The sequence below is a fragment of the Rhinoderma darwinii genome, chromosome 4 (genome assembly GCF_050947455.1).
Source record: "Rhinoderma darwinii isolate aRhiDar2 chromosome 4, aRhiDar2.hap1, whole genome shotgun sequence".
NCBI lineage: Eukaryota > Metazoa > Chordata > Amphibia > Anura > Rhinodermatidae > Rhinoderma > Rhinoderma darwinii.
In genome coordinates, this window is record NC_134690.1 from 192,246,221 (window position 1) to 192,270,103 (window position 23,883).

A 23,883-nucleotide genomic window follows, 5' to 3' on the forward strand; every position below is an offset into this window, starting at 1 on the left:
AGTGAAAATTCCCCAAAAGTGACCCCATCTGGGAAACCACACACCTCAAGGAAATTATCTAGGGGTATGGTGAGCATTTTGACCGCACAGGTTTTTTACAGAAATTATTGGAAGTAGGCCGTGAAAATTAAAATCTACATTTTTTCAAAGAAAATTTAGGTTTAGCAATTTTTTTTTTCTCATTTCTACAAGGACTAAAGGAGAAAAAGCACCGCAAAATTTGTAAAGCTATTTCTCCAGAGTAAAACAATACCCCACATGTGGTAATAAACGGCTGTTTGGAGACACGGTGTGGCTGAGAAGGGAAAGAGCGCTATTTGGCTTTTGGAGCTCAAATTTAGCAGGAATGGTTTGCGGAGGCCATGTCACATTTACAAAACCCCTGAGGGGACAAAACAGTGGAAACCCCCCACAAGTGACCCCATTTTGGAAACTACGCCCATTGAGGAAATTATCTAGGGGTATAGTAAGTGTTTTGACCCCACAGGTTTTTTGCATAAATTATTGGAAGTAGGCCCTGAAAATGACAATCTAAATTTTTTCAAAGAAAATGTAGGTTTAGCTAGTTTTTTCTCATTTCCACAAGGACTGAAGGAGAAAAAGCAGTGTAAAATTTGTAAAGCAATTTCTCCCGAGTAAAACAATACCCCACATGTGGTAATAACCGGCTGTTTGAACACACGGCGGGGCTTAGAAGGGAAAGAGCACTATTTGGCTTTTGGAGATCACATTTAGCAGGAATGGTTTGCGGAGGCCATGTCACATTTGCAAAGCCCCTGAGGGGACAAAACAATGAAAACGCCCAAAAAGTGACTCCATTTAGGTAACTACACCTCTTGAGGAATTAACCCGTTAGTGACCGCCAATACGCCTTTTAACGGCGGCCACTAACGGGCTTTATTCTGATGCATACGCCTTTTCATGCCACTGCATCAGGATAAAGTAAACAGAGCAGGGAGTGTCAAATCTCCCTGCTCTCAGCTGCTAGAGGCAGCTGAGGGCTGGGAGCGTCCCTGCTCTGCCGGGTGAGATCGATATTAGTATCGATCTCACCCGTTTAACCCTTCAGATGCTGTGCGCAATAGCGAGCACCGCATCTGAGTGGTTTTGGAGAGAGGGAGGGAGCTCCCTCTCTCTCCCACCGACACCCGGCGATACGATCGCCAAGTGTCTGTGTCTCTAATGGCAGCCGGGGGCCTAATAAAGGCCCCCAGGTCTGCCTGGAGCGAATGCCTGCTAGATCATGCCGGAGGCATGACCTAGCAGATGACTGGCCGTTTTAAACGGACAGGCAGTAATACACTGCAATACAAAAGTATTGCAGTGTATTACAATAGCGATCGGAGAATCGCATATTAAAGTAACCTAGTGGGACTAGTAAAAAAGTAAAAAAAAAGTTTAATAAAGTTAATAAAATAAAAAAATTAATAACCCAGCTTTTCCCCTTACACAATGCTTTACTATTAAAAAAACAAAATAAAGTAAAAAAGTTACCACATATTTGGTATCGCCGCGTCCGTAACGACCCCCGACTATAAATGTATTACATTATTTAACCCGCACGGTGAACGCCGTAAAAAATATAATAAACTATGGAAAAATTGCTGTTTTCTGTGAATCCTGACTTTAAAAAAAATGTGATAAAAAGTATCAAAAAGTCGAATCTACTCAAAAATGGTACCAATAAAAACTAAAAGTCTTCCCGCAAAAAAAAAGCCCTCATACAACTGCATCGGCGAAAAAATAAAAACGTTACGGCTCTTCAAATATGGAGACACAAAAACAAATAATTTTGAAAAAAATGCGTTTTTACTGTGTAAAAGTAAAATATACAAAAACTATACAAATTTGGTATCGTTGCAATCGTAACAACCCGCTGAATAAAGTTATTGTGTTATTTATATCACACGGTAAACGCTGTTGATTTAAGACGCGAAAAAGAGTGGCGAAATCTCAGTTTTTTTTCTATTCCCCCCCCCCAAAAAAAAAGTTAATAAAAGTTAATCAATAAATAATATGTCCCCCAAAATGGTGCTATTAAAAAGTACAACTTGTTCCGCAAATAACAAGACCATATACAGCTATGTCGACGCAAAAATAAAAAGGTTATAGCTCTTGGAATGCGACGATGGAAAAACATAAAAAATGGCTTGGTCATTAAGGTCTAAAATAGGCTGGTCATTAAGGGGTTAATCTAGGGGTGTAGTGAGCGTTTTGACCCCACAGATGTTTCATAGAATTTATTCAAATTGGGCAGTGAAAATAAAAACAATCCTTTTTCTTCAATAAGACGTAGCTTTAGCGCTAATTTTTTCATTTTCTCAACAAATAAAGGAAAAAAGAACCCAACATTTGTAAAGCAATTTCTCCTGAGTACGGCAATACCCCATATGTGGTCATAAACGGCTGTTTGGGCAAACGGCAGGGCTCAGAAGGGAAGGACCGCCATTTGGAGTGCAGATGTTGCTGGATTGGTTTCTGGGCGCCTGTGGGCCCAAAACAGTGGAAACCCCCCAGAAGTGACCCCATTTTGGAAACTACACCCCTCAATGCATTTACCTTGGGGTGTAGTAAGCATTTTAACCCTGCAGGTGTTTTGTAGAAATTAGTGTGCACTCAATGTTGCAGAGTGAAAATGGGATTTTTTTCCATAGATATGCCAATATGTGGTGCCTGGCTTGTGCCACCATAACAAGACAGCCCTCTAATTATTATGCAGTGTTTCCCGGTTTTAGAAACACCCTACATGTGACCCTAAGCTTTTGCCTGGACATATGACAGGGCTCAGGAGTGAAGAGTACCATGCAGAGGGAGTGGAGGCCTAATTTGGCGATTTACAAAGTATTGGTTCACAACTGCAGAGGCTCAGATGTGAAATAATAAAAAGAAATCCTTGAGAAGTGACCCCCATTATGGAAACTGCACCCCACAGGTCTTTTCCATAAATGATTGCACTGCGGATAGTGGAAATTAAAAATTTATATTTTTCCCTAGATATGCCATTCAGTGGCAAATATGTAATGCCCAGCTTATGACGCTGGAGACACACACCCCAAAAATTGTTAAAGGGTTCTCCCGGGTATGACGATGCCATATATGTGGAAGGAAACTGCTGTTTGGGCACGCTGTAGGGTTCAGAGCGGAGGGAGCACCATTTGCCTTTTGGAGAGCGGATTTTGCTTGGTAGTAGATGTGTTTGAGTATTGCTGGCGTTTCCATTTATAATGTGGGGGTGCATGTAAGCCGGGCGGAGTATATAAGGGGCATAGTCAGGTGGTATAATAATGGGGTAAAAAAATTATAAAATAATCCATAGATGTGTGTTACGCTGTGAAGCAATCCTTTCTGCATAGGCCGGTGTCGCACTGATAAATGGCGTCCTTTCTTATCCCCCTTTTGGTCCACACTCCGCACCTTTGCAGTTTGGGGAATTTTGCTGGGAAAGTGTTGTCCTGGTATAATACGGGCACCCTCGCATCCAGCAGATATGTTTGGGCTCTCCCCTTCCTGGTTCCCTAATTTTAGGTCCTTGATAAATCGCCTCTTGAAACAGAAGAAATGTTCCCATCGGGCACAACTGCATATTTTTTTATTTCCTGACTTATTGGAGCCATAACTAATTTTATTTTTCATAGACGTAGTGGTATGAAGGCTGGTTTGTTGTAGGACGAGCTGTAGTTATTAGTGGTACCATTTTGGGGCACATGCAACTTTTTGATCAGCTTTTATCCTATTTTTTGGGATGCCAGGTAAACAAAAAAAACGTTTTTTTTTATACAGCGTTCACATGCGTTATAAATTACATGTTAACTTTATTCTGTGGGTCAGCAGGATTCCGGCGATACCTATTTTTTAGCACTTTTTTATGTTTTACAACTTTTTGCACAATAAAATTACTTTTGTAAAAATATTATTTTTTTTTTCTGTCGCCAAGTTGTGAGAACCATACCTTTTTTTATTTTTTTGTCGACGGAGCTGTATGAGGGCTTGTTTTTTGCGGGACGAGCTATAGTTTTTATAGGTACCATTTTTGGATACGTGCGACTTTTTGATCACTTTTAATTCCAATATTTGTAGGGCAAAAGTGACCAAAAAACAGAAACTCTGGTAAAGTTTTTGAAGTTTTTTTTTTTTACGCTGTTTACCGCGTGCAATAAATAATATATTTTGATACCTCAGGTCATTACGGTCGCGGCAATACCAAATACGTATGGTTTATTATTATTTTTCAATAATAAAGGACTTGATAAGTGTAAAAGGGGGATTGTGTTTTATTGTTTTCAAACGTTTATTTTTTGCACTTTTTTGTACTTTTTTTTTAAAACTTTTTCTGAAGTCCCACTAGGGGACTTGAAGGTCCAACGGTCAGATTTTTTTTATTTTCTAATACATTGCACTACCTACGTAGTGCAATGTATTAGATCGGTCAGTCATTCACTGACAGCAAGCCGATTAGGCTTCGCCTCCCGGCGGGGCCTAAATCGGCTTCCGTAATGGCAGAGCAGGAGACCATTGTGTCTCCTGTTGCCATAGCAGCAGTCGCCAGTCCTGATTGCCTGTCAGGGCTGGCCATCTGCTAGTAACCGCTAAGATGCAGCAATCGCTTTCGATTGCTGCATTGAAGGGGTTAATGGCAGGGATCGGAGCTAGCTCCGGTTTTTGCCTTTACAGGTGGATGTCAGCTGTAACATACAGCTTACTTCCACCGCTGATGACGCCGGATCAGCTCCTGAGCCGGCGCCATCTTTCCGGCGGCTACGGAAGCCGATCAGGCTCCGCCGCCGGGCGAATCTTGACCGGCTTCGGTGCTAGGCAGACCGGGAGGCCAGTATTAGGCCTCCATTTGCCATTGCAGCCACCGGAAACCCCGGCAATTTCATTGCTGGGGTTCCGATGAGCTGCAAACACCTTAAGTGCAGCACTCGCGTTTGAGCGCTGCACTTAAGGGGTTAATGGCAGGGATCTAAGCTAATTTCGGTCCCTGCCATTACAGCCGGATGTCAGCTGTCAGATACAGCTGAGATCCGGCGATTATGACACCGACTCACCTTCTGAGACGGTGCCAAACATTTATCGTAAGTATACGACATTTTGCGGGAAGCACTGGCTTTCCATGACGTATACTTACGACAAATGTCGGGAAGAGGTTAAAGATGTCCTGTGGTATATAGCACCAAGACATTGGCAGCAGATCTTTTAATTCCTGTAAGTTGTGAGGTGGGGCCTTCGTGAATGGGTCATGTTTTTCCAGCACATCCTACAGATTTTGTATCGGGTTGATATCTGGGATGTTTGGAGGCTATGTCATTATCTTGATCTTTTTCTCATGTTTCTCAAAACATTCCTGAACAATTTTGCAGTGTAGCAGAGTACATTATCCTGCTGAAAGAGGCCACTGATATTAGGGAATACTGTTGCCGTGAAAGGGTGTACTTCGTGTGCAACAATGTTTAACTAGGTGGTTTGTGTAAAAGTAACTTCCACATGAATGTGAGGACCAGAGGTTTCCCAGCAGAACATTGCCTAGAGCATTACACTGCCTCCGCCACCTTGCCTTCTTCCCATAGTGCATCCTGGTGCCATCACCTACCCAGGTAAAGGATGCACACGCAGCCAGCAGTCCACATGATGTAAAATAAAACATAATTCACTTTCCATTGCTCCCTGGTCCAGTTCTGATGCTTATATTCCCATTGTAGGCGGTGGATATGGGTCAGCATGGGCACTCTTACCGGTCAGCATTTACATAGCCTCAAACACCGCAAGCTGCGATGCACGGTGTATTCTGATACCTCTCTATCATAGCCAGCATTAACTTTATAAGAAATTTGTGCTACAGTAGCTTTTCTGGGGCATCAGACCGAATGGGAAGGGATTTGGTCCCCATGCACATCAGAGAGCCTTAGGCACTCATGACCCTGTCACCGATTTGCCGGCGGACGTTTCTTGGACATTTTTGGGTAGATAACACCCCATACCGGGAACACCCAACAAGAACTGCTGTTTTGGAGATGCTTTGACCCAGTCCACTAACCATCACAATTTGGCCCTTGTCAAAGTCCCACAGATCCTTACACTTGCCCATTTTTTCTGCTTCCAACACATCAACTTCAAGAACTGACTGATCACTTGCTGCCATATATATTCCACCCCTTGATAGGCGCCATTGTAGTAAGATAATCAATGTTATTCACTTCACCTGTCAGTGGTTTTAATGCTATGTCTGATTGGTGTGGAGAGAGAAAGATTTATTCCGTTTAATATATAGCTAATGTTTTCTGTATTCATTAGATTCCTTCAGGCCAAAGAAGAACTGAAGCAGTTAAGACTCCCAGGTTTTTTGTATAGCGATGTGCCTCAGTTGGCTTCCACAGTTCCATACTTTAGCATGGAGGAGGATGATAACTCGGAGGAGGGAATCCATTTGATTGTCTGTGTTCATGGACTAGATGGTAAATACTGTGTATTAGTTTATATTTATGTTATTTTGTTAGTAGAAGACAAGATGTCACGTTGAGGGTAATCCTCCTCAGCTCCAGGGTCTGGTATATTCCGATTCAGACTTGTTGTTATGCAGCTTCTTTCATCTGGAAGGAGGCCAACCAGAAGTGATAATAGAACAGGATGGTGCCCAAATCTGATTGCGCTCTGATATTCTGTAATTTCACAAGGTAAATGGCGCTTTGTGATGTTAGAAAAGTACACTTGCAAATTAGCTTAGATGCAGAGATGTTCAGAATCCTTTAATTGGAACATTATAGATATGAAAATAGATCTTGCTCTTTATAATCTATTTGTATTGCAGGTAACAGTGCTGACCTTCGTTTAGTAAGAACGTACATTGAACTTGGGCTTCCTGGTGGGCGAAAAGATTTCCTAATGTCGGAGAGGAACCAGGTGCAGTTCAAAACATTCATCTTGTTATGGATAGTTTACACACAATTTATTTATTTATTTTTATAACCCCTTATCTTCACATTTCATGGGCCAAATATAGCCATGGCAACAACATCCCAAAGTTTTTAATGTATTTTTGTGCTCTGAAATTGTAGTGAAGAGCTGTCACAGTGAAAATAATGCATTAAATGGTCTCTAGCCAATAGAATCCACGTTATTTAAAGGGGTTGTCCGAGGCGTTAAACAGGCTGCAGGAAATGTTAAAAAATGAAAAAAAACAATACTCCCTTATTATTCCCAAGTCCCTCCAGCGCCGATTCTCCCTGCTGGTCGTCGTTTACGTTCATGCAGTGATGATGTGCTGTGCATCCACGTGACTGCTGCAGCCAATCACTTGCCTCAGCGGTGATGCTAGGATGTATGGCACATGACCGATGAAGCCAGTGGATGTACGGCACGTCATCGCTGCAGGAAAATGAAGATCAGCGAGGACTACTGGAGCATTGGCACTGCAGTGTGGCAGGGAATTTAATAGGTGAATATCTTACGTTTTTTTATTTTACTTTATAACATATCCTGCAACCTGTTTAATTTCTTAAAGCCTTAGACAAACCTTTTAAGTAATTTTCTTATTAAATGTAGTCTGTTAAAAGTGAGTTATATAGCGGTACAAAACAAACTAGTCTACTAACAATAATGTTCAGTCCACAGATGCTGCAAAGTGCTCTGTTATTTCACCCTTATTTATCAAAATGTATAGATCAGCGCATAAATGTGAAATATTTCTAGCAGCAGTAAATACATAATCATGATAAATATGAAATGTTCTTGTAAATTCATCGTACAGTAGGCGATCGTCACACGAGTGTGAAAGTTCGGTTCTGTGAGGTGTCTGTCACGTTTCAGATGCAGAAAGAATAGTGCAGCCTGCTGTGCAAAAAAACATGAAACACCCAGTAAACTTTAATGGGATCCACTGCAAAACTGATGTCATATCTGTCATGGATCCTGTATAAATGGAACCCATAATGCGTGTTTGATCAGAGCTGAATTTCCATGTAAAATTATATTCAAGCACAATTGCAATACCCATATTAAACAGAAGCAAGAAGCTAAAAAGTCCCAAAGTTAAGAAGTAATATTTTAAAGAATTTTTGTAATGTAATCTTTTACTTTCTCCCCAGAATGATACGTTTGCTGACTTTGATTCAATGACAGATCGTCTCCTAGATGAAATTATACAGTATATCCAGATATACAATCTAGCCATTTCCAGGATCAGGTAAGAGTACAGATGCAGTCAATTCCAAAATTCCATTTAACTTCAGTTATGGTTAAAGTGTTTTCCCACTAAGCACCGATCCACAGGATCAGTGATAAATGTATGATCGCTGGGGGACCTACCACTGGTTACTAGAACAAGATTCCTGCCCCTGTTCTTGGCTATTTGTTGCGGGTTTTACATCAACATTAAATTTAATGGGGAAAACCCGCAACAGAAGAGCAGATTTTTCTTTTGCAGCGAGTGCATTTGCGTCTTCTGTAAATGCTGCGGAATTTTCACACGGGATTCCATAGCGGAAATTCTGCAGCATTTACACTACATGGGAACCCAGCCTAAGAGTATATCCACGTGCAGCAGATTTATAGCACAAATTTATGGGACTGTCCCATTAATCTGAATTACTTGCAGTAACTCTTGGTCAGGATTTTCAGTTGCAGAAATATTTGCAAAACTGCCACGTCAACAAACTCTTAGTGATTGAGAAGAGTGGTTATAAGCGCTCTGCCTTATCCTAGAAAGAACTGTGTAACTGTTTAATAACTTCACTACCCTAGACCACCAGGGATGTTGCAATTGACCCCTTCAATACACTAGAACACCAGGGATATTGGCATAGACACTTTAAATGGATCGTCTCATCAAAGGTTGGCTGTAAGTTCAGTAAAAGAAAAAAATCCAAAATATCACATTCATTTAATTAAGTATGATATATATATATATATAAGAAACACAGCACTCAAGGCAAACTGAACATCAGGCCATGTTCACGTTACCAGTAGAAGGATGAATCAACTCCTTGGAATGGAATAACAGGAACAGAGGACAAGTAACAGCACCAGGACTTCAGTATTGGGGAGATGTTGGTTTATTCACCACCAGGTGGAAAGAATGAGCAACGTTTCGGTTCACACCTGAACCTTTCTTAACCCCTTCGCGCTCAGCGACGTAATAATCCGTCGCGCTAACTGTATCGTTAGCGCTCAGCGACGGATTATTACGTCGCGGGGATAACGGCCATTTCGGCCGTCCTCCCGACACATGCAGGAGCTGTGACAGCTGCTGTCTCGTACAGCAGCTGTCACAGCTCCTACAGCGGGGACCGATCGCTGTGTCCCCGCTGATTAACCCCTTAAAAGCCGTGTTCAATAGTGATCACGGCTTTTTAGGGGTTAAGCTACAATCGCCAGCCTGCTACGCGATAGCGGCTGGCGATGGTGGCTATGGCAACCGGACACCAAACAATGGCGTCCGGCTCTGCCATCGACGGAAGCCTAGTGGGTCCTGACAACGTCAGGACCCACTATGCTTGCTGTCAGTGAGTAGCTGACAGTTCTAATACACTGCACTACGCATGTAGTGCAGTGTATTAGAATAGCGATCAGGGCCTCCTGCCCTCAAGTCCCCTAATGGGACAAAGTAATAAAGTTAAAAAAAAGTTAAAAAAAGATGTGTAAAAATAAGAAAATAAAAGTTTTAAAAGTATTAAAAGTAAAAATCCCCCCTTTTCCCTTATCAGTCCTTTATTATTAATAAAAACATATAAACAAACAAATAAACTATACATAATTGGTATCGCCGCGTCCGTAACGGCCTGAACTACAAAATTATTTCGTTATTTATCCCGCGCGGTGAACGCCGTAAAAGAAAATAATAATAAACCGTACCACAATAACAATTGTTTGGTCACTTCACCTCCCAAAAAATGGAATAAAAAGAGATCAAAAAGTCGCATGTACCTAAAAATGGTACTGATCGAAACTACAGTTCGTTACGCAAAAAATAAGTCCTCGCACGGCTTTATTGATGGAAAAATAAAACCGTTCTGGCTCTTAGAATAAGGCAACACAAAAAGTGAATGATTGTTTACAAAACGTATTTTATTGTGTAAACGCCATAAGACATAAAAAAAACTATAAACATCTGGTATCGCCGTAATCGTATCGCCCCGCAGAATAAAGTGAATATGTCATTTATAGCGCACGGTGAACGCTGTAAAAAAAATAGATTAAAAAAACAATAGTAGGATTGCTGTTTTTTAGTCACCACGCCACCTAAAAATAGAATAAAAACTGATCAAAAAGCCGCATGCACCCCAAGAAAACTACAATGGATTCCTCAAGGGGTCTAGTTTTCAAAATGGGGTCACTTTTGGGGGGTTTCCACTGTTTTGGCACCACAAGACCTCTTCAAACCGGACATGGTGCCTAATAAAAAGGATGCCTCAAAATCCACTAGGCGCTCCTTTGCTTCGGAGGCCGGCGCTTCAGTCTATTACCGCACTAGGGCCACATGTGGGATATTTCTCAAAACTGCAGAATCTGGGCGATACGTATTAAGTTGCGTTTCTCTGGTAAAACCTTTTGTGTTATAAAAAAAAATGGTATAAAGAGGATTTTCTGACAAAAATTTTTTTTTTATTTCACCTCTACTTTGCTCTAAATTCTTGTGAAACACCTAAAGGGTTCATAAACTTTCTAAATGCTGTTGTGAATACTTTGAGGGGTCTAGTTTCTAAAATGGGGTGTTTGATAGGGGTTTCTAATATATAGGTCCATCAAAGCAACTTCAAAACTGAACTGTAACCTAAAAAAAAATAAAAAATCAGGCAATACTTCGCTTCTTACATCATACTGATAATGAGCCGTGCCCACCCCGAGATGACCCCAGTTTTGACCGTTTGTATAAACGGAGACCCCTATTAGACCGTTTCAGTGCCCGGTTTTCCCAAGCATACACCCCCAAGAAGTGTATTTCTATTGATGAGTCCTTGGTGGATTTTAAAGGGAGGGTTCAATTCCGCGAGTACCTGCCGGGTAAGAGGGCAAGGTATGGCGTGAAGATGTATGAGCTGTGCGAGAGTGCATCAGGGTATACATACAGGTTTAGGATATATGAAGGGAAGGACACCAGTTCTCAGCCCCCAGAATGCCCCCGCTTACTGGGAGTTAATGCAAAAATTGTGTGGGATTTGGTGCACCCACTGCTGGACCAGGGTTGCCACCTCTACCTGGATAATTTTTATACCGGCGTCCCACTCTTCAACTGCCTCGCTTCCAGTCCTGTGGCATGCGGCACTGCTAGAAGAAATCTGAGAGGCCTCCCTAAGACTCTGCAGGGCAAACAAGAAGGGGTGAGCGCAGGGCACATTCTAGCAGCAACATATTGTGTGTCAAGTACAAGGACAAGAGAGATGTCACAACAGTACCCATGTACCTGTACGAGGTACCAGTACAGCGACCCCTAAACCAGACTGCATCCTGTACTACAATAGGTACATGGGAGGGGTGGACTTGTCAGATCAAGTCCCGAAGCCCTACAGCGCCATGCGCTGTGGTATAAGAAGCTGGCCGGGCACATCATACAGATGGCATTGTACAATGTGTATGTGCTACGTCGATGTACAGGCCAGAGGGGAACTTTCCTGGAATTTCAAGAGGTGATTATCAAGAACCTAATCTTTAGGGACCAGGAACGGGGGGGGGGGGGGCACCCAGTACTTCTGGAAGCGAGGCCACACGCATCGTACCAGGGCAACACTTTCCAGGAGAAGTTCCCCAAGCTGGCAAGAAGGGAAAAAGTCAAAAGAGGTGCAAAGTCTGCTATAAGAGGGGTATAAGGGAGGACACAATATATCAATGTAACGCGTGTCCCGAAAAACCAGAGCTCTCTATGAAAAAGTGTTTTAACATTTATCATACATCCCTTGTTTTATAATTTACCCCAATTCTACTTACCCTGATGCACTCCGCACAGCTTATCCCCCCTTATCTTTCCCTTCTGAGCCCTGCTGTGTGCCCAAGCAGCTGATAACAACCACATTGAGGGTATTGCCATACCCGGGAGAACCCACATTACAGTTTATGGGGTGTATCTCTCCGGTCAAAATGCTCACTACACCTCTAGATGAATGCCTTAAGGGTGTAGTTTTTAAAACGGGGTGACTTCTTGCGGGTTTAAACTGTACTGGGGCTTCTGCACACATGACTTTGCACGAGAAAATCCCCAGTAGGCCAAATGGTGGTCCTTTCGTTCTGAGCCCTCCCATGGGCCCAAACGGCAGTTTATCACCACAAATGGGGTATTGCTGCACTCAGGACAAATTGCGCAACAGAATGGGGTATTTTATTTCTTGTGAAAATAAGAAATTTTCAGCCAAAACTACATATTATTGGAAAAAATTAATTTTGTTTTAATTCCAAGCCCAATTCAAATAAGTTCTGTGAAAAAACTATGGGGTCAAAATGGTCACAACACCCATAAATGAATTCCTTGAGGGGTGTAGTTTCCAAAATGGGGTCACTTCTGGTGGGTTTCCATTGCTTTGATACCTATGGGGCTCTGCAAATGCGACATGGCACCCGAAAACCAAACCAGCAAAATCTGTACTCCAACAAACACATAGCGCTCCTTTCCTTCTGAGCCCTCCCATGGGCCCAAACAGCAGTTTATCGTCACAAATGGGGTATTGCCGCACTCAGGACAAATTGGGCAAAAAAATGTAGTATTTTATTTATGGAGACAATAAGAATTTTTGAGCTAAAACGACATATTATTGGAAAAAATATTATTTTTTTAAATTCCCAGCCCAATTCAAATAAGTTCTGGGAAGAAACTATGGGGTCTAAATGGTCACAACACCCATAAATGAATTCCTTGAGGGGTGTAGTTTCCAAAATGGGGTCAGTTATAGTGGGTTTCCATTGCTTTGATACCTCTGGGGCTCTGCAAATGCGAGATGGCACCCGAAAACCAAACCAGCAAAATCTGCACTCCAAAGAACACACAGCGCTACTTCACTTCTGAGGCCTCCCATGGGCCCAAACTGCAGTTTATCGCCACAAATGGGGTATTGCTGGACTCAGGAGAAATTGGGCAACAAAATGGGGTATTTTGTTCCCTGTGAAAATAAGAAATTTTGATAAAAAATGACATCTTATTGGGAAAAATTTCATTTTTTTCATTTCACAGCCCAATTCAAATAGGTGCTGTGAAAAAATTGTGCGGACAAAATTGTAACAACAACCATATTTGAATTCCTTGAGGGGTGTAGTTTCCAAAATGGGGTCACTTCTGTGGGTTTCCATTGCTTTGATACCTCTGGGGCTCTGCAAATGCAACATGGCACCCGAAAACCAATCCAGCAAAATCTGGACTCCAACAAACACATAGCGCTCCTTTCATTCTGAGCCCTCCCATGGGCCCAAACGGCAGTTTATCACCACAAATGGGGTATTGCCGCACTAAGGACAAATTGGGCAACAAAATGGGGTATTTTGTTCCCTGTGAAAATAATAAATTTTGATCACAAATGACATCTTATTGGGAAAAATTTCATTTTTTTAATTTCACAGCCCAATTCAAATAGGTGCTGTGAAAAAACTGTGCGGTCAAAATGGTAACAACAACCATAAATTAATTCCTTGAGGGGTGTAGTTTCCAAAATGGGGTCACTATTCGGGGATTCCTACTGTTTTGGCACCTCAACACCTCTTCAAACCTGGCATGCTGCCTAAAATATATTCTAATAAAAAAGAGGACTCAAAATGCACTAGGTGCTTCTTTGCTTCTAGGGCTTGTGTTTTAGTCCACGAGCGCAGTAGAGCCACATGTGGGACATTTCTAAAAACTGCAGAATCTGGACAATAAATATTTAGTAGTGTTTCTCTGGTAAAACCTTCTGTGTTACAGAAAAAAAATGAATAAAATTGAAATTCAGCAAGAAAAATGAAATTTGCAAATTTCACCTCCACTTTGCTTTAATTCCTGTGAAATGCCTGAAGGGTTAAAAAACTTTCTAAATGCTGTTTTGAATACTTTAAGGGGTCTAGTTTTTAAAATGGGGTGTTTTATCAGGGTTTCTAATACATAGGCCCCTCAAAGCCTCTTCAGAACTCAAGAGGTACCTTAAAAAAAAGGATTTTGAAATTTTCTTAAAAATATGAGAAATTGCTGTTTATGTTCTAAGCCTTGTAACGTCCAAGAAAAATAAAAGAATGTTCAAAAAACGATGCCAATCTAAAGTAGACATATGGGAAGTGTGAAATAGTAACTATTTTGGGTGGTATAACCGTCTGTTTTACAAGCAGATGCATTAAAATTCTGAAAAATGCTATTTTTTCCAAATTTTCACTAAATTTTGCAATTTTTCACCAATAAACACTGAATATATCGACCAAATTTTACCACGAACATGAAGCCCAATGTGTCACGAGAAAACAATCTCAGAATCGCTTGGATAGGTTTAAGCATTCCGACGTTATTACCACATAAAGTGAAATATGTCAGATTTGAAAAATGGGCTCTGAGCCTTAAGGCCCAAACTAGGCTGCGTCCTTAAGGGGTTAAGCTCAGGTGTGAACCCAAACGTTGCTCATTCTTTCCACCTGGTGGTGAATAAACCAACATCTCCCCAATACTGAAGTCCTGGTGCTGTTACTTGTCCTCTGTTCCTGTTATATATATATATATATATATATATATATATATATATATATCGATAGATAGTAGCGGCACTCAAAAGCAATTCCAAAATGGATATGGGTTCCCAGCAGGTAATCCCGATCCAAGGACTGTGAGATATATACAAAGAAATCCTGCAGCACTCCACTGTAGTAAATACTCCTGTATTTACACTACCGTTCAAAAGTTTAGGGTCACTTAGAAATTTCCTTATTTTTGAAAGAAAAGCACAGATTTTTTTCAATGAATATAACATTAAATTAATCAGAAATACACTCTATACATTCTTAATGTGATAAATGACTATTCTAGCTGCAAACGTCTGGTTTTTAATGCAATATCTACATAGGTGTATAGAGGCCCATTTCCAGCAACCATCACTCCAGTGTTCTAATGGTACATTGTGTTTGCTATCTGTGTTAGAAGGCTAATGGATGATTAGAAAACACTTGAAAACCGTTGTGCAATTATGTTAGCACCGCTGTAAACAGTTTTGCTGTTTAGAGGAGCTATAAAACTGACCTTCCTTTGAGCTAGTTGAGAATCTGGAGCATTACATTTGTGGGTTCGATTAAACTCTCCAAATGGCTAGAAAAAGAGAGCTTTCATGTGAAACTCGACAGTCTATTCTTGTTCTTAGAAATGAAGGGTATTCCATGCGAGAAATTGCCAAGAAACTGAAGATTTCCTACAACGGTGTGTACTACTCCCTTCAGAGGACAGCACAAACAGGCTCTAAGCAGAGTAGAAAGAGAAGTGGGAGGCCCCGCTGCACAACTGAGCAACAAGACAAGTACATTAGAGTCTCTAGTTTGAGAAATAGATGCCTCACAGGTCCTCAACTGGCAGCTTCATTAAATAGTACCCGCAAAATGCCAGTGTCAACGTCTACAGTGAAGAGGCGACTCCGGGATGCTGGCCTACAGGGCAGAGTGGCAAATAAAAAGCCATATCTGAGACTGGCTAATAAAAGGAAAAGATTAATATGGGCAAAAGCACACAGACATTGGACAGAGGAAGATTGGAAAAAAGTGTTATGGACAGACGAATCGAAGTTTGAGGTGTTTGGATCACACAGAAGAACATTTGTGAGACGCAGAACAACTGAAAAGATGCTGGAAGAGTGCCTGACGCCATATGTCAAGCATGGTGGAGGTAATGTGATGGTCTGGGGTTGCTTTGGTGCTGGTAAAGTGGGAGATTTGTACAAGGTAAAAGGGATTTTGAATAAGGAAGGCTACCACTCCATTTTTCCATGCCATACCCTGTGGACAGCGCTTGATTGGAGCCAATTTCATCCTACAACAGGACAATGACCCAAAGCACACCTCCAAATTATGCAAGAACTATTTAGGGAAGAAGCAGGCAGCTGGTATTCTATCTGTAATGGAGTGGCCAGTGCAGTCACCAGATGTCAACCCCATAGAGCTGTTGTGGGAGAAGCTTGACCGTATGGTACGCAAGAAGTGCCCATCAAGCCAATCCATCTTGTGGGAGGGGTTTCTGGAAGCATGGGGTGAAATTTCTCCCGATTACCTCAGCAAATTAACAGCTAGAATGCCAAAGGTCTGCAATGCTGTAATTGCTGCAAATGGAAAATTATTATTTCAAATAAAAATCATTATTTCTAACCTTGTCAATGTCTTGACTATATTATCTAGTCATTTTGCAACTCATTTGATAAATAGAAGTGTGAGTTTTCATGGAAAACACAAAATTGTCTGGGTGACCCCAAACTTTTGAACGGTAGTGTATAATATAGTAAGGTGTTCTTTCTAATACCCTGCAAATAAACATTATACAAGCGATAATAATCAACATGTCCTAACAAATCATTGTTCTTGGCAGAAAGATCCACGGTATATGCCATAAATGCCGAATAGGTGCGGGTCCAAACTCTGGGACCTGCACACGACCACCGTCCTGCCTGATGAGGTGGCAGCCAGCTGCCGCATCTAGTTGGAGAATGAACAGAGTGGGGGCCGTGTCGCTCTCTATTCACTTCTATGAGAGTTACAGAAACAGCCGAGCCCGCAACAATCACTCATTTATAGCAGTTGCGATGAATATGCCATAAATGTTTATATGATTTTAGCATTTTATAAAATGTTCTTTTTGAACCAGCTAGTAGCACTATGGTTTTGATTGTGTAATCATGTTTCTTTGTCTTTATTTAGTTTTATAGGTCACTCCTTAGGAAACCTTATTATACGGTCAGTTCTTTCAAGACCGAGATTCAAATGCTACCTTGGCAAGCTGCACACGTTCCTTTCCTTATCTGGTCCACATTTAGGTACACTTTACAACAGCAGCGCCCTTGTTAATACAGGTGAGACTAGATCTGTTCACTCTGGTTTTATATTCAACAACAAATACTTTTCCAATTTAATTGGCACAGATAGGGGAAATTGTGATCAAAGTTGCATATTTCCACTTGTAGAGGGAACGATATGTAAATCTTACGCCTCTGTGACTGCCTCAAAGAATGCTATTGTGGGTCTGAGATCTTACAAATTGACTGCCGGCGCTCTACGTTTCTAGCGTAGCAGGAAACGGCGCTTTATGCTATTTGCATAGCACTGCTGTTCTCCTTTAAAGTGAATGAGCGCACCACAGTAGGCAAGTTGGAGACTGCTATATCTGTAACTAACATACAGAAAACAAACTACGGTCCCTCTAGCCCCATGAGTAGACCGGCACCCATGCATCACTTTCTATGGCTATGAGAAACTTGGTAGCGGCACTGCCATTTTCACCTGTATGGCATGTATGGGGAAAACTTGTAGACATTGTTCAACAAGTTATTCTAGTACTCTATTGCTTTTCTTCCTCTACGGCTATGACAGGTATGATGAAAACCTCTATAGGCGTATATAGCAATACAGAATGCAGAACTATATTCCCCTATGGATATACCTATATAACGGATGTATCCTAGTATGTCCAGATAGTTTTTACATATGGTCTTGAAGTAGAGGTGAAGTACTGATTGTAGTACAAATTATTGTATAAAGCAGGACATATACATTATTGTTGGTAGATCCCCACAATAATCTGTGTATGGGGGCAGACCAAGAAGGGTGAGACTGGTTCGATTTTAACTCATTCAATTCTTTAGCTGGGCGAAGGTGGTGCCACAGGTTTCTAGCAGTAGCTTATATTTCTTCCATAGAAATAACACACCTTTACATCCAAATAAGAATGTTAATAGGGAAGTTGGCAAAATGTACTTGCCCAAACAATCGTGTGGTTAATTGCGGTCTTATGGGCATCAAGGCGCTACGTGAACTATAAATATACATAGAAATAAATGTTACAATGTGTTATCACTCTAGTTACAGCTGAAATATATTATAATAAACCGTTATTTAATCCAATTATCAGAACATAAATGACGGATAGGAGGCTGAAATTATTTGTGTTCCAGGGTTGTGGTTCATGCAGAAGTGGAAAAAGTCAGGATCACTTCTACAACTAACTTGCCGAGACCACTCTGATCCTCGTCAGACCTTCCTGTACAAGCTTAGCAAGAAACCAGGTATGAAATGTATTTCTATTTTATGGTTTCACTAAGGTCTTATTCACACAAGCTGGATAGTCGGCCGTGTGACAGCTGTTTTTTTTAACGCCCATCACACGGCTGCATTAAAAGCAATGCACTTTTTTAGGGCTATTCAAATGCCCGTTTTTTTGGGGGGGGGGGGGGGGGGAGTTAAGCAAACTGTGAACGGCCTGTAAAAAAAATGGGACATGTTATATTTTTGCCTGTTTTCATGGATCCCTCAATAGACTCATGTCTATGAGGGATCTGTGAACGCTGGTCCCGCACGGTTGCAAACCGGCCGTTAAAACGGATGTTTTTATGGCCGATTTGACACCTGTTAGTGTGAATAAGGCCTTCTAGTAAATACTTCTTTGAGATTTGCACTGTTTGCTTTCTGCTTTTTATAGTGTATAATTTATAAATAACAGAATGGAAGCAGTCCTGTATAAAAAACCGTAGCGTTTTAGGAAACCCTTTTCTTTGAAAAGCTTGGGGGGGGGGGGGGGTACACATAGTGTATCTATATTTTTGCTGTATGAGAGGATGAATAATAAGAAATAATGCTTGTTTCTGTTTTTCCTGATGATCTTGGATTATGCTTCTAAAATAAAATGTTTGATTCCAGTTTTAGATATAAATTAAGTGTTGTCTGTGTAATCAAATCAATTGCTAGGTAATAAATCGAATTCTAAATAACAAAGATTATTGTTAGACTCAAGTGGTCATATATCAGGCTGGTTATAAAAGGTCACGAAATCCAGATTTTGTATTTTCTGAAGGTCTATGTATTGCAAGCAATGATGAATGACGGATCAGTCCGATAATGCCGCCAGAGGACCAGTTATCAGTGTGTCCGGTGTGATATAAACCCAGCAGTTACACTACGTGCAATAAACCAACAGAGAGAGATAAATCTCTGCAATAATAAATGATAGGCCATGGTTTGACTCCTTGTAATATATCATTCTCTGTTTTTTAACAGCTTGTCTATGAAATCATGAATTTTAGGATGTTAGAAATGCAAAGAGACGGCCTTATTTTTTTAAATTTTCCAACGTTTTTGGACTACATTGTTTTTGACAAGATAAAGGGTAAAAGATATCGGTCACAATGGAGAATAATCTGCAAAAAAGGAGAAAGGTGTTCATCATGCCTATGCGGTCAGGGATGTCCGGGATCATTGCTTCTTGTAATAGACGATCTGGACACTTTATGGCTATGTGATTGCAGATGTCTGGTCGTTAGGTAGCTCAGTGGTTACCATGGTCACCTTGAGGCAAAGGGTCCCGCATGGAATGTATATGTTCTCCCTGTGCTTGTTTGGATTGCTGGTTACTCACTGCTACACGCCTAAAACATGCTTTTTGGTAAATACATATGACCTTCCCCAGTTTGTGTTTGAGATGGGGAAATGAGGTTGTGAGTACTGATGAGTTCTGTCCAACATCTACAGTGCTGCGGAATATGTTAGTGCTATATAAGCAACAGGAAAATAAATAAAAATGTCTGAGATCTTGACCTTCGCTATTTCATGGAGACTGCGTAGGCTGTTCACTTACTGAATGCCTGGATCAAGGAGACGCATAGGTCGGCACAGAATTTGTGAGCACAAAGCCGTAGGATATTTTCTCTCATCCACGGCAATCAGCTGTTATTGGCCGAGGAAGCCGAGTCTAGACATACGTTTCACCTCCAGGGGAAATGTAGAATTACATATGATGGCTGTCCATATAATGCAAGGAGGCGGACCCCCCTCTGACATCCATATTACCTATTATGGACAGGGGTTGTTGTCCTGAGGCAACCCCTTTAATCAAGATTATTTGCAATGCTTAATCATTTTTTATATTCAATATTTAGAGCAATAAAAAAATGGTTACAAAGGTGTTCCATAAACTTGAAGAAACTGTAGAATGAAAATATCAAGTGCACTTTTTTAACCAATGTTTCTTTCTTTAATCCATGTAAAAATGTATTCATCCTTAGCACCTGAAGGTAAATATTCTGTACTTAAAATATCAATATCCTTTATAAACCAGAAATGCACAAATTAATGAGAACGAAAGTGTTGGTGCTGAACAGTACAAAATGGCCTGGCCATCAGACTCCCTGTGACCCAAATGTTTTTCAGAAAAAGTGTAAAACGATTTCCTTAGACAACCCACCTAAACCTTAGCAGATAAATGTATTTTCTAGGCCAGTGAAAATCTGATAAGATCTCATATAGAATATGTTTGGTCACATCAGATTGGTCAGCAGATCCTGGATACACTGACAATATCATTTGTAGTTGGGGCCTCGGTTTTGCTCTTGGGGAAGGATCCATTGTGGATTTTTTCCCGTCTTCTTTCTTTCTTCTCTTCCTGAAAGGTGGAATTTTTGCTAATGGGAGGTTGGAGTGATTGACTGATGGTTGCACAACTTTGGGCCAGCAGCTATCACTTGTATGGCCACTTTTATAGTAGTTCACTGCGATCTATGATGCTTACATGTTTACTTCTTTGCTTTCACTTCCTTTATCATCTGTGTTGTCTTTTGCAGGGCTAGAATACTTCAGAAATGTGGTTTTGGTCAGTTCCTTACAGGATCGATATGTTCCTTACCACTCAGCTCGTATTGAAATGTGCAAAACTGCTCTTAAGGACAAACAGTCAGGTGAGTGATTCACAAGAGAGCTTCTGATGACCTGTGACTATTACTGTCACCTATGTATTTGCTTTGTGGCATCGTCAGAATGTTAGCACTTTCAGTCAGGTCATTGGTTTAGTTTTAGACCAATGGAACTTGGAGAATAATTCATGGTGACTCATCAGTGAATGCTAGTCTAGTGTCAATTCTCTGATATCTCATATACCACATTACCAGGTCTACATTTTATTCCATGACTCGATAAAGCCTTCGACAACTATAATATGTATGCCTATAATGTACTGAAAATGGGTAGATATGGGGGATATGTCTGTCGGTAAGTACTGTATGCCACTTCTAATGACTTTGAATATACATGTCAAGGATTCTAATATGTACTTAAAGAGGACCAGTCACTAGGTCATAGAACGTGAGCCAGCAGTCCCCCCTTACTACCGCTGTCTTCTGGACTCCAGTGGTGCTTTAATTTTATTGCTACGTCATCCTGTTCCCGAGATATGGACACCGGTTGTTTTGGGGCCAAATATGGTAATGAATCGCTTACTAGCCTAGAGGGCCTCAACACCAGCGATTCTCCTGAGGTGGAGCTACTTCACAGCCTCTGAGCTGTCCTATCAGCGTGAGGCTGCTTCACATCCGGTGCTAGCTCAGCGTGAGGCTCACTGTAAGAGACTGAGGCTGGAGGGAAGGGGATCACTTCAAATAGCCATATTTCGGGCTGTGGAACACCTAGAACAGTGAGATTCTAATCTTTCATGTGACGCCAGGATTGCAGTTATAGCTGTGACACAACCGGAGATATCACCAGTTGAAAAAACAGACGGGAATAGAAGGTCTATACTAAATGCATGTACAGTTCCCATACCCGACTGTGACATTGATATCTCTGGTTGTGTCACAGCTAGAACTGCGATTCTGGTGGAATATGAAAGATAAGAATCTCTCTGTTCTAGGTAGTCCACAGCCCAAAATATTGCTATTTGAAGTGATCCGCCTTCCCTCAAGCCTCGGTCTCTAACAGTGAGCCTCACGCTGCGCAAGCACTGTATGTGAAGCAGCATCACGCTGATAGGACAGTGTCAGAGGCTGTGAGGTAGCTCCACCACTGGAGAATCCCTGGCATTGACGCCCTCTTGGCTAGTAAGCGATTCATTACCATATTTGGCACCAGAAAAAAATGGCCATATCTCTGGAACATGGGGGCCATAGAAATAAAATGAAAGCACTGCTGAAGTGAAGGAGACAGCAGTAGTAAGGTGAGACTGCTGGTTCACTTTCTATGAACTAGTGACAGGTCCTCTTTAAAGTATTCCACTGGTTGAACAATACAGCTTAAAGGGTAACTAAACTTTTAAAAAAACTTCTGACATGTCATTGTGACATGTCAGAAGTTTTGATCGGAGAGGGTCTGAGCACGGATTCCCCTACTGACCGCTAAAACAAAGCGGCAGAAGCGCTCGGGTGAGCGCTGAACCGATTAGTTTCTGATTTAGCTTTCCGAGGAAAGTTGATCAGAAACGAAGCGGCACATTGCTCACCCGAGCGCTTCTGCCGCTTTGTTTTAGCAGTCAGTAGGGGAATCCGTGCTCAGACCCTCTCCGATCAAAACTTCTGACATGTAAGAAGTTTTTTGAAAGTTTAGTTACCCTTTAATATAAAGGATGATTTTTGCCACTATGTAAACCTGCCATTGAGTTAAATGATATCTGAGACATTCTTAAAAATGATTTGTGACAAATGTATCTAGTTCTATAGACTGTTAGAAGATGGGTGTAAACTCTGCAAAAGGCCAGGTCTGTCATGTCTGCTTCAATAAGACGCTTATAAGCAAGACCTACAATTGTAACGTACACGTTGTCTTAAGAAAAGATGGCAAAAATGTCTCAGCTGTTTGGAGCCTCTTATTCCATTTTGACAGTTATGATGATTTAAAGCATAAAATCTAGAATTTTAGCTGAGCCTGACCAGAATTTCTTGAATGAGATCAGGGAAATTGTCCTTCACACATATCCACTTAGACTCCAGCAGAAGTACTGGATGCCATCACCGTCTGACTAGTCTTGTTTTTGTGTCTTTCAGGACCAGTTTATGCTGAAATGATCCAAAACATCCTTTTACCTGTTCTGCAGAATAAAGACTGTAATCTAGTTCGATATGACGTCATTCACGCATTACCAAACACCGCAAACTCTCTCATCGGACGCGCAGCCCACATTGCAGTTCTTGACTCTGAAGTCTTTTTGGAGAAATTCTTTCTGGTTGCCGGCCTTAGATATTTCCAGTAGCGAGAGGACATTGCCAGACATCTATGTAATACCTCATTGACAATAAATCTCAAAGTATGTGGTAATTAAGTGTTAGCTGCCATTGTATTTTGAGCTGTATTTATATGGTCTTGGGTTTAAAAAAAAAAAATGTTAAAAAAAAAATCCGTTTTTTTTTCCCCTTTTACTGGAAAATAATTTATATCATCCAATTTGTTAGTACAGATGCAGTGTAGATTTGTTATTTATATTTATGGAGATACTTGCCACCTCCTTGGATTCCTGGGGTTTGAATTCCTTTTTCTCAAAATGGATTTTACCGAAATTTGTAAATCTTCCTACGCCCTGGATTTTTATGGATTCTTCATGCAGTTTAGTCTGCACCGTTATCTTGGTGTACCATTTCTGTCAGTTTAGATAGGAAGTTGCTTAGGTGAAGACCCCGAGTCCTTGACAAGATGGGTGAGGTCAGCTGGCCTGACCACATGATAATCTGTAATGTTCTACATCATTTTCCACCTCCAGTCATGTAATACTGGCTCTGAAGGTCGTGTATTTCACACATTCATTTTGTGTTGGTGAAACATCCTGGTTACGTTTATTATGTGATACAAGCCTGGTTGATGAAGACTATTTTTCTGAGCCACGGTAAATACTGTTCAGTTTAAACCAGCGTGACAGTATGGAGCTGTCCTTCATGTACCAAAGTTACTTACCTGCTTGCTCTGTAAATAAGGCGAATGGTGAAGCTTGCATGATTCATGATACCGTACAGTGGCGAAATT

At 41.1% G+C, this 23,883-nt stretch overlaps 1 protein-coding gene across 4 annotated transcripts in view; it reads left to right on the forward strand.

The window, feature by feature from the left end:
• Window positions 1-23,194, forward strand: part of FAM135A (family with sequence similarity 135 member A) — a 113,187-nt gene extending 89,993 nt beyond the window's left edge. For all 4 annotated transcript variants that reach the window (XM_075862003.1, XM_075862005.1, XM_075862006.1 and 1 more), the window contains 7 exons: window positions 6,292-6,452; window positions 6,806-6,897; window positions 8,082-8,179; window positions 16,819-16,970; window positions 18,069-18,179; window positions 20,727-20,840; window positions 22,914-23,194. In XM_075862003.1, coding sequence (XP_075718118.1) covers window positions 6,292-6,452; window positions 6,806-6,897; window positions 8,082-8,179; window positions 16,819-16,970; window positions 18,069-18,179; window positions 20,727-20,840; window positions 22,914-23,119 — 934 coding nt within the window. In that variant the 3' untranslated portion in view covers window positions 23,120-23,194. The remainder of the gene's footprint in view (window positions 1-6,291; window positions 6,453-6,805; window positions 6,898-8,081; window positions 8,180-16,818; window positions 16,971-18,068; window positions 18,180-20,726; window positions 20,841-22,913) is intronic.
• The last annotated feature ends 689 nt before the right edge of the window (window positions 23,195-23,883 follow it).